At 34.7% G+C, this 11,411-nt stretch overlaps 1 protein-coding gene across 3 annotated transcripts; it reads right to left on the bottom strand.

Moving 5' to 3' along the window:
• LOC111401506 (polyadenylate-binding protein-interacting protein 3-like) lies at positions 1–8,429 on the bottom strand. 3 transcript variants are annotated; one of them, XM_023029273.1, is made up of 16 exons: positions 8,282–8,412; positions 7,369–7,493; positions 6,434–6,619; positions 6,218–6,364; positions 5,966–6,096; positions 5,514–5,704; positions 4,939–5,116; positions 4,631–4,867; positions 3,266–3,390; positions 3,043–3,112; positions 2,910–2,943; positions 2,363–2,676; positions 2,031–2,180; positions 1,083–1,175; positions 926–988; positions 1–329 (listed from the first exon to the last, which is right to left on the bottom strand). In XM_023029273.1, exons 2-16 carry the CDS (start codon positions 7,397–7,399, stop codon positions 300–302), a joined length of 1,980 nt encoding a protein of 659 aa, XP_022885041.1. In that variant the 5' UTR covers positions 7,400–7,493; positions 8,282–8,412; the 3' UTR covers positions 1–299. The 3 variants fall into 3 exon arrangements, with proteins under 3 accessions (XP_022885041.1, XP_022885042.1, XP_022885043.1); XM_023029274.1 differs by lacking the exon at positions 7,369–7,493 and having other exon boundaries at positions 6,434–6,633; positions 8,282–8,429; XM_023029275.1 differs by lacking the exon at positions 7,369–7,493 and having other exon boundaries at positions 8,282–8,404.
• Between the last annotated feature and the right edge of the window lie 2,982 nt (positions 8,430–11,411).

The raw sequence follows: 11,411 nt of genomic DNA, 5'->3' as shown, positions 1-11,411 counted from the left end.
GGTATTAACCGGATAATTCCACAAATATTAAAACAAAGGATAACAATAACAAGAGAGCAATAAAAAAGAGTACTCTATGTTAGAACATTAAGATGAACAAGGATTGTCCACCGGCTTACAAGAGTGTGTTGCCATTGCCTGAAGGAACAAATTGTATCTGGGCAGATAAAGGCTTCCAGAGCCATTGGATATTTATCAGCTGCTCAGCTCTTCCCAAAATTGTTTCCAAGCGGCTCACTGTCAGAAATTTATTTTCTATCAGTCATGGCAGGACTGCTGAAAATAGAGTGCCAATCAGTCTAAAAGTTTCTTCCTTTGTACGGCATTTCCTGAAAAAATAAATTAATTAATAAACAATGTAGAAGATGATTTCTATTCATCAGCATACTGAAGTAACATAAAATTGTTTGTGATAACATACATGGATCTCATTTATATTCAATCAATAAATTTATTTTTCTAGCTTATAAGCCCAAAAAACAAGCACTGCGTGTTTAAAGTACTTATTTTTAGAGTTTATAGGCTCTTTCATTGCAGACAACTGGAATACATTGCTCATAAGTAGGCCAAAATAGATGCTACCAAAAACCCTGTTAGTCTAGTCTAACATAGGATCTCTAAATTGAAGAGAGATGGAAAGCTTAATCGGCTTGAAATGTTGTCATCATGTGCTAAAGAGGCATTTGTCATGGGGGTATTTTATTTCTGCAATGTTTTCTCCAAAATGCTGAAACGTTACGCAAATCCTCACGAATAATAGAACTGTGAATTTTTGCCATAACACAATAATGCTAGCAACAGAAAGATTCATAGGTAAAATAGGATGGTCACACATTTTTGTTTCCCTATAGTTGCAATAATACAAACATTACAGCAACACTCCAAAACATGCAACGTAATAAGAAAAGAGACAATAACAACTTACTGGGGGATATGTTGGCATGTACAAGACTTGCCGAGGCTGCCCAATTATCATCTGCTGCCCGTACTGTATTAAATATAGTAGAACATAAATATAGCTAGACACCAAAAGGGTAGAACAATTTGTGCAGGGCCCTTAATTCCATAAAATGTCGACAAACCTGAGGTCCGTTTGTATGAAAATACTGTTGTGGCATTTGTGCACCCTGTGGATTGAACATAATGGGCTGCTGGGCAGTAAATGAGGGTCCAATCTGAAAAGAATGTGATTAGCTACCACTTGTTAAAAAAAAAAAAAAAAAAAAACCGTAACAAGATATGATGATGAACAAGATTTTGCATGGTTTTATCCCTTCGAGGAAGATTAACTTCAAAAATATAACAAAATCCCAGGTCCAAAAAATAATAGGATTAGAGGCTGCTTATCTTCCGAGATTGCTGAATTAGCCCGATATATTTCTATTCAAACAAATGCTGCAAATTAGGAGTGTGTGAAGACGTGAGGTTAAGCCTTGAAGATGATAAAGTTAAAAGACTAAATCACTTATAAGAACACCAAGTATGCCAGCATCAATCATGGTTCAACTATCAAATGACTCATCAAGAAGAATGTGCAACTTTGTAATGGAATATCAGATTATACAAATACTAATCTTCATAAAATACAGTAAAAACTTCAACCCAATACCTACATCTCTGTTGCAAAGCACAGTTTGTTTGAAGCAGGAAAAGAAATAATTAATCAGATGCCTAACCATGCATCAATATCATCATTCACACAGTATCAATTAGATTATGGTAAGAAAATCACACCACTGTTTTTCCCTTGATAAAAGCACAAGTATGACATTTGCTATGCAAATAAAAGTAAAAGATGAAATTGCTGTGAAAGTAAAGTCTCTGGAACATGAACACAAGTCAACGCATTTTCAAATGAAAAGAAGTGGCATCAATAACGGCTACATGCATAACAATGCAGATTTAGTAATTAAGGTGATATTAAAATACAGAGAAACTGCATCATGTTTGTCGGCTTGTAGACAATGGCTATCTATATGCACAGTATAAGAATAATAAAATCTGGTAGAAATTAAAAACTATACACTCACCCCAATATTAACAGGCATGCCATGCATCTGCGATAGAGAAGCCATGTTAGCTGGATAGTAGAAGGATCCATCAGAAGCAACAGGAGAAGCAGATCTTAAAGGAGTCTGAGATGGTATGAAGCTCTTTGCGTTGGGGTTGAATTTAAATTCCTGTGGAATAATCAAGAGTGGAAAAATTTATCAGCCACATCCCCGAAATATGCCAAAAGAAGAATTTAAATTGTGTAAAGCCAAGCGTGTCTAAAAGCCGCCTTATTTGTGGCTCGAGCGGGGGAAGGAGATCAGTTTAACCGCAACAGCCATTATTGAAAAAAAGATAATATTGCAACCACCTTAGCAAATGGATTCAGTGTCGATTTCTCCGAGGACAATGAACCCATGGATGAACTTGGTGATAATCCACGACCAGCAGTTGATGTGGCACCTCCGCGATCAGAAGTTGAAGATGCAGAACTACTGGGACGGGCATGAGAAGTTACTGTCCCTTGAGTTTTGGAAGGTACTGCACCCTGGGACAACTCATTGGATGAACTTGCCTTTTCCTGACCCTTGGATGGAGCATGTGACGGATTAGAGGCTGTACCATTTGGAGACAATCCACCTTGATCAGAACTTTCTTTCTCATTTCTCGATGACAACTGCATATCTGCAAGAATTATCAATGATAAATTAATCTAATGCTGCCTGTAAGAAAATTAAATAATATGGCGCGGGAACAAGTTCTAGATAACTAATGTCCTTGTTTATCATCCCCAACTTAACAAAGAGAAAAAAGAGGGGGACTGTGGACTTTGGCCTCTATTTAAAGATCATCTTACTAGTTGCTAATTGATCTGGAACAACTGAACAAATGTAAACAGCACCATAAGGATCACTCACCATCAGCTTTTGACACTTCAGTTTGATCAGGTAGCTGCATAGAACAAAAGATGATAAGAATTTCCCAGCTGCCAATAAAATAGATGGTAAATGAAAACGAGAAATCTTTTTAGAGCATTCAACAGATAATCACCATAGGCTTTCGTATATTCTCCTTACTGCAAGTACTATCAACCCGTTCAGTTGACTGGTCATCTTGAAGCCTAAAATCATTGAGAGACTTATTAGAACTTCGTCAAGAATAAAGCTTCCTGATTAAAATTTAAATTAGTATCACAATTCTGACATTTTTAGTATTATGTTAAACATAAAAGAATCTGACCACAGACATGAAATATCAGGTATAGATTAGGAACCTGCTAGCATCGATAGCAGGGGAAATTTTAGGAAGCAGGTCAGTTGAAAGCAATCCAATATCATCCTCAAAACCAGAATGACACAATTCTTTGCTGGTATTATTCTGAGAAGGTTGTACATCATCCTGGAGATTAGGAAACAAAAATTAACAGAATTTTATCTTGAATCATAAGACCCCTGCAACTGACTGTCTAAAAGCCAGACATGTAGCTTGATGGATCACATAATCAGATATCTTGCTTGCAATAAGCTGTAAAAGAGCCCTGCAACTGATAGTCAGCAAGCCGAACATGTAGTTTGGTGGATCACATAATCAGATACCTTACATGCAATTCTCTTTTTTTTAGGCGACAAACCCTTTTGATTAATTTTAGTCATTTATCTACAGCTATAACACTCGCATCATGCTCTAATCATTTAATGGTCTAATAAGCAAGATGTTGAAAGAGGAAGCTATGAAGAAAGGAGGGTATAGTGCCCAGAAAAGTTTAGACAAAAAATTTCCTTTTATAGGAGAAAAATCAAATGAACAAAAAAAGGCTTAAATATTTCATTCACTTACTATTAAATATAATCCATTGTTACACCACAGACACAAGAATATTATCACAAGAAAGAAAAGGTTACCATCATAAAATTTGAAAACAAGTTTTGCGAAGATATATTACATAGGGGTCCTACTGTAATCCTTGAGCCTTAATTTAAAGTAATCCAAATGTCGGTATTTTGTCAAAAAGATGATGACATTCAATTATTAGCCCCCAAAAATTATGGAACAGTATAAAATGTGGTATGACAGAAATAAAAGATTTCAAAACCAAAAATCAAGCACATTCTTATCATAGCAAGCAAGACAGAAAATCTATAGCCAACCGTCTGCGGGGACGCTTTATTTCCTTTTGACAAGGTGGATGGGTAGGCAGGAGAAGGATGAGGGTGCCAAAGTTTAGATATAATGTACTCTGAAAAACAAACAAGGTCGCAGTGCAGTTTGGCATAAAAATTCGACTTTCTCTAGATTAAAACACATTCTCGAAATAGATGCAGGCTCTTGATTCCCATTTTTTTTGGATCAATCGTGTATCTCACAGGTGGTCCCTCTCTTTCATTCTTTAAGTCTCTTCCAATTTTTCTTTAGGCACACAGACCTAGAGGCAGGAAAGTAGGGTTGGACACAACATACATGACAAAAACTTCAATAATGGAACTAGGAAAATAATAGTGCAAGAATACACAGGACAGCCAAAGACCTAGAAACGTGGAACATTTTTTTTTTTTTAAAAGGCGGGTTGGGGGGGGGGGGTGCAAAACCACATATGAAGAGAAGCAATACAGAAAAATATATACTTAAATCTTTTAATTACCTTCAAAGAAGATCTAGAAGACATTTGAGATTCAAAATTGATTTTCCCAGTGCCCAAGTCTGTGAAAGATTTGCCAGTGACAGAACCAGAAACGTCTCCAAATGTTTCATCATTTTGAGAATCCAACGATATGTCCTCAATCTCATCATACTGACTGTCATCAACCGCCCTATAGACTGATGAGAATCTGGTTTCCTCGTCAATTTCCAGATTTCCACTGAGCTGAATACCTCTTTCCTATTAAAAAATGTGTTTGAGATAAATGAAGAAAAAAACAGATAAAAAATCTACCGGAGTTTCTATCTAACCTCGGCCAGATGAAGATCGTGGGTTTCCTGGCTCTCAATCTCTCTAGCTATTCTTTTGGCTTCTCTTTCCAACTCTCTCATCTGAGGGCCTTTGTCAAGCTTTGTCGTGTAAAGTTCCTCATCAAAGGTGCTTTTCACTCCAAATAAGGCTTCATTTGCTTCAAATTGATTCCAGCCTCTGTTGGACCAAAAAAAAAAAAACAAACATTGCATCAGTGAAAAACAGCACAAGGAAAGAGGACACCCTGATGGAACTATGTCTTGGGTGATTTATAGTTCATAGGTTCTTAGAAAAAATATCTTATGAGAGGAGAATAAAAAACAAACAGCAATATCAGCAATTAACAGGAATGTTTATAAACTTCTCTCTTAGTTTTTGAAAGGTTAGCTACAACTAGTGGTTGATTATCTTGATCTGAAATTGTGGTAAAACACAACTTGTTGGACATAGTCAAATGGATAAATTGTTCTTCAAAAAGTTATGCAAAAAAGGAGTTTCAGGAGTTATCCTAACTATTTACAAATTTTAAAGAGAGACATTAAACCAAAGTCAAAGCAGAGAGTAATTCAACAACCTATTCCAAGGGCCATCAAATGTATTCTCCAATTCTGGACATCCAGGATCATCTGCATCGGGGACCCAGGGCTCCAATTCTCTGCCCAAGTCAATATACCGGGACTTTGATATGCAGGAATCTGTCATAAGCTCCTGCTGCTCATCATACTGTAGCTCAGTTGTTAACCCATCCCTAGTTACAGGCACACCCTGTTCCAGTTAACAACAAAATCAGCTTACCATATAAGCTTCAATGACAGACACAGCCACCCTGAACATTGAACACACTGTCGCACATTGTACATAATTGACAAAAAAGGCCTTGCATAGGGATGAAAACACTAACACCCATCTCGTTTGAGGTTGACAACATGGAAGCATTCCAAAAAACAGTATCATTTTGTTACGTTAAGATTTAGTGACCAGAATATTGAATTAGGAAATAAATATATAATGATAAACACATTGAACCTTCGCTATCACTTGCACCAGCTCCTTGGCCGATATGATCAAAGTCCTTGGAGTCTCATTAACAGAATCAAAAATATTCTTCTGCCCTTGAGAACCATCTTTTATTAAGTGTGCCAATTTCAGAATAATTCCTGCACCAAGATCAAGAAGGAAATCATATTCTTTCTATTTATTTAAGAGGGTTTTAAGCCAGATTTTATCACCCATAAGGTACTCATGTTATTAAAGTTGAGCAACTATATTTGAACGCACCAAAATCCTTGTCAGCATTTATTGCATGAAATATTCCAGAAAACACAGATCCGTCCAACACCTGGACGTCCACTTGATGTCCAATTAGGCATGTAGTTAGATATATCAGTCGATCACGTGAAGATGATTCAAGCCCTCCTCCTTTAACTGAAATTAACAAGTTTACAGAAACAGACAATGGGACATTATAAACAGTATTGATTGATGATCTCTTACCTGCACTGGTCAACCTGGTAGAATTTGTTTTCCCAGCCTGGAACTTACTATCAAACTTTGTCACAATATCTCTTTCATTTTTACGACGGCCATATCCATTGGAAGATCTGGGTTGTACAACTGGCTCCATATTCATCTTCAAGATTTGATCTCTAGTATATAAGTAAAAATCAACCCCAAGTTCACCTGTTCAGCAATAACTGCAAATGTAATTCATTGAATAAAATAAATTCTGACAAGCAAACTTATATTACTAGGCAATATAGAGACCAAAGTGCTTCATTAGCAGGAGAATTCCTGCAAGACAAAATTTCAAAGGTTATTCTGAATCTAACAATATAATTCAACGGAAATATCTTTTGAAAAAATCTATGATGCTCGGACTTTTCAAAATAGTCGGAGTACCCGTGTCAGGCAAGACACTACACGACACAACATAGGTATAGGCATGGGATGTGCGTCGGATCTTCCAAGTCTCAACCGGACATTTCACCTTTTTGCTTATTCTATTTTCTTTCTTTTTTTCTTTCCCTTTTCTTTCCTAGTTTCTGCTCTCTATAAACATAGCATCGCCACTGAGAGGATGGAGAAAAGCAGCAGCAGTGGAACTAGGTTTTTCCTTCTTTTCCTTCTTTCTTTTTTTCCATTTTATTCTTTTTGTGGTTTAAAGTTTTGTTTGTATAAAATAAAAATGAATTCTATATGGTGCTACTTAGTTCTTCGTTAAGTTCATACTGCAATCAAGTCCCTTATTTTCTATTTTATATAACATTTAGTAATTTCCATAATTGAAAACAAAACCCAAAATTCTATCTTATTCATCTTAGCCCCTTATTCAATACTCATTTTCTTCTTTATAAATAATTGATTTTGGTCTATTCAAATGACATCTTCGATTTGTAAAAAATTGAAGTTTAAAAGACGTATCCACATACCGTGTCCGATATTTGGACTCTTTCTAACCATGTCCCCGCATCCTACATCTTTGGAAATAAAAGGTTCGACACTAGTTATCTACATGTCAATCAGGAAAATAACACCAGCATCCAGATCACAGCTTCTGGTGGATATATCCCAAATGAAAAAATTGCCAAATATGAGTAAATAAGTCATGTAATGGGAATGAAAGCAAAAGCAGGTTATGCAAACCATTTTGGAAAACACAATCATCAGATGACAGAAAACACCCTAGTAATACTGATCAATCATATGGGTAAGGCGGTAAGCTAGGAAATCTGTCCTCGAGTTGCAAAGCACTCGAGTCTTACAACCACACTCTTAGCAATAATTCCCCACTATAACTGGGAAAAAATTATGAATACTTGACTAGGCCTATATGTGGTTTCCAGAACTAAAGATACCTTCTCCAGGCAACTCACTTACCCTCAATACAACACCAACAAGAAGGGGGGTGGAATCTTTCTACCTAACACGTATTTATGTATTATCTTGTTTCTAAATGATAGCAAAACTTCTATAAATAAATATTCCTGCAAGTGAATATCGTTTCGATACAACATAAATTAGAACTAAAACTATTCATTAATTTCACCACCACAGAATCACCCAGGTTTCAATTGGACCCAATCAAAACTAAAAAAAGGCACTAAAAACGTCAGTTTCCCAGGCAATAATCAAGCAATACATGGGCAAAATGCTAAACTATTCCCGAAACATTCACACACATATAAAAATCTAGAAAATATATTGTTTAATAATTCATAATAAAAAACCCTATTAAAATCTCAGTCCAAACCCCTACGATCTAACAATAAATCAAATATATAAACCGATAAATTATAGATACGCACACAAGTATGTATAGAAAGACAAGAAGGGTACTCTTACGAGAGAGAGAAGAGCGAGAGTCCTATCTGGGTATGATCAGAATAACTAGTGTGTGTTTGTGTGCGATTTTGTCGGGGATTACCGCCACCGCCACGCCAGGATCTGACCCGAACCGGAGGATATCAACTATTTTATTTTCAAATTTATTTTCAATCACACCTTATTTTACGCATAAATACAAATTTTTTCTTATTTTTAAAGCCTAATTGAAAGTGATTTTGAGAATTGATTTTTTGATCATTAGGAGAAAAGATGAGTCCACCTGTAAAAAAAGAACTCAAATATGATGACTGGAATAATCAAATAATAATCTAAAAATCAATTTTTAAAAAAAAAATTGCTCTCAAACATGTCCTTAATACACATTGTCCAAAAAAATACTTTTACAAACATTATTTTTTCACAAAATTTAGGAAAACGTAACCTAATTATAATATGAATTCGACAGAGTTTATTCGGGTCCTATAATGTTTTGACTTTTCCGACCCCAAATGCACCCATTTGCGTTTATTTATAGGCGTAATGGTTTTAAATGCTAGAAAATCGAGTTGGATTTTCAAAATTTTCGCTGATCTGAGTCTTCAATTTTCAAAAGCGAGGTTTTAGGTATTAATCTATTTAAATTTGTAAATTTGATTTTTATGTGATTGTTAAATTCACACAAACTTTCGATTGAATTGAAAATCAATGACTAATACTTTCTCAACACTGTCCAACACGAAAGCATGTAAATTTAACGTCCACATTGACAATTTCAATAACATGATATTCAGACTTAAATATAAATATATTGGGATGTAGAACCTTTTTTGACCTCGTCACGTGAAAAGTTACACGGTCGTGGCCTAATTTTCATTTCTTCAAAAGCGAGATTAGATAATAACCCATAAAAATTGTAAATTTTGAATTTCATGTAACCTAAATCGTGAATATACAATTAAAATCGTACAAGAGTTTCAATTGTTGAGTGCTTTGATGAATTTTCTCCACCAGTGTAAATTCAAGGGACTAAATTGCATTATTTAGAAAGATTGATGACTTGGAGACAAACACAACATGATGGGCCGCAACTTGGACCAAATTGATGTAGAAAAATAGCAGCAAAATCATGATACAATTAGGCAATGCAATTTGGGAGGAAATTTAAAAGTCAAGCCCAATTGGATTCTTGAGGGATTACAAAGAAAAAAAATGTGGATTGCGGCTTGAGGACAGAGAAAAAGCGGAAAACGACTGAGGTTAAAATATATATACACGCGCGCAGACAGAAAAAGAAAGGGGCGGCTGCCGCATCAAGGGTTCGAATCCTGAAATATGTATTTGGCTCTTGGGTAAGTGCAAGTGTACAAGCAGCCTTCCACCTTGTACCCTTGGAGGCATAACCTGCGATTTACCTCCCTCACGATACTCCAGGGGCAGAGGTGGTGGGGGACCCTTAAAATTGGGGTTCAACCTTTTTTTTTTTAAGAAAGGGGCGGCAGCTGTTGGAGAAAAGCTTGGGTATATACTATATATACACGCAGAGCCGACAAAAAACGAGAAAAAAAGAAAAAGGAATAAGACTGTGGCAATATGAAATTGATGAATTAATCATGTTCAGTCAATTTTTTTGAAGTCTTTCTATATTTATTTGTTTAATTTCAACATTATGTTAGGCTAAATTATTATATGCTAGAATTTTCGATAAATCTTGTATTATGAACTTTTAAATCTTAATATTATTTATTTTGCCGTTTAAAATACGTTTTTAATTATTGAATGATTGATATAGATGTAATTTTTTCTACATTTATATGCACAATAGTTTTATGAGTTGTGTGACTTGTTTTACACTCGAGAGGTGGAAAATAAGTTAAACATAATGTCAATTATTGTAGAGTCCGAGAAGAGATAGAAATATACTATTATACTTTAAAATCTTTAAGTATTCACAAATCTATTAATGCATTTTTATATGTTCACATCCGTCATAGAAATATAGTTGGGTCACATTTAAAAATAGGTTTACTTCTACTCGAAAGAGATTGTTAAAAAAATTACGAATAATGATATTCATAATTGAATCGTGTTGTCAAATTTATAAATATTTTGGGTTAAAATGGATTCAGGATCCTAGTACACTTTTTATCATCATATTTTTATAACACTTGCATTTAATTATAACATTGCATTTATTTTAGTTGAATTAGGTTTTGCATTTATAATTAGATTATTGATTAGTTAGAGAAAAATCATAACTTTCAATAGTTTCGGTTAAGACTAAACTAATTTAAACCTAAACTAGTACAATCCGTGTGGGAATGAAACTTGGACTCAAATAAAAATTCAGTTTATAAATGAACCGTGCACTTGCAATGATTTTAATTCGAAAGATATTTTTCGCATAACAAGTTTTTGGTGCCGTTGCCAAGGATTGTATTTTAGTTTAATTTCATTTATCTTGGCACTTATTCGAATTTTTTATTTTATTTTATTCATTTTTCTTTATCAAGTTATTTTAGTGCTTTTATTTTCTTTTTCAAGCATTTTATGCGAAATTTAGGAGACAGTGATCTAATACCAATTGTTCCTCTTTCCTAGATTCTGCTAAAGTTCGAGGAAAAAGGGGTACTGGTTTGTATTCAGAAGGAGGTGATAACTTATACTTAGGTGCCTTATCGTCATTGGGAACATTCCTATCTATAGTGATATCTTTTATCATTTCTTGCTCCGACGATGTAAAGACTGCTTTTACTGGAGCCTCCACCTCCTTACCACTTCTCAAGATGATTGTACTTGCATTTTCTCTTGGAAGAAGTAGTGTGGTGATAGAGGATTATCCTGAAAATTTAAGATCTATTGTGATTTACTAGTTAGATATAAGTTGAGTAATCTGTCTAATAAGTACATAAGGTAAGGTCTATGATTCTAATTTTATTGGTTATCTTGATTTTATGCAAGTAATAACTATATGTTTTAATTGCTTGCAGATTTATTAGACATCAATGAGGAGATTTGTTTGGGTTTGATATCCAATAAATCCTAAGCTATGATATTAACATGGGAATATATTTCATAGGCTTTAACTGATGAGTGAAATAATTATCAACAATCAAGTCCAAAGGCAATATCGGGCCTATTTATATTACAT

Source organism: Olea europaea, chromosome 10 (assembly GCF_002742605.1).
Source record: "Olea europaea var. sylvestris chromosome 10, O_europaea_v1, whole genome shotgun sequence".
Taxonomy (NCBI): domain Eukaryota; kingdom Viridiplantae; phylum Streptophyta; class Magnoliopsida; order Lamiales; family Oleaceae; genus Olea; species Olea europaea.
This window is presented reverse-complemented; position numbering and strand designations above follow the sequence as displayed.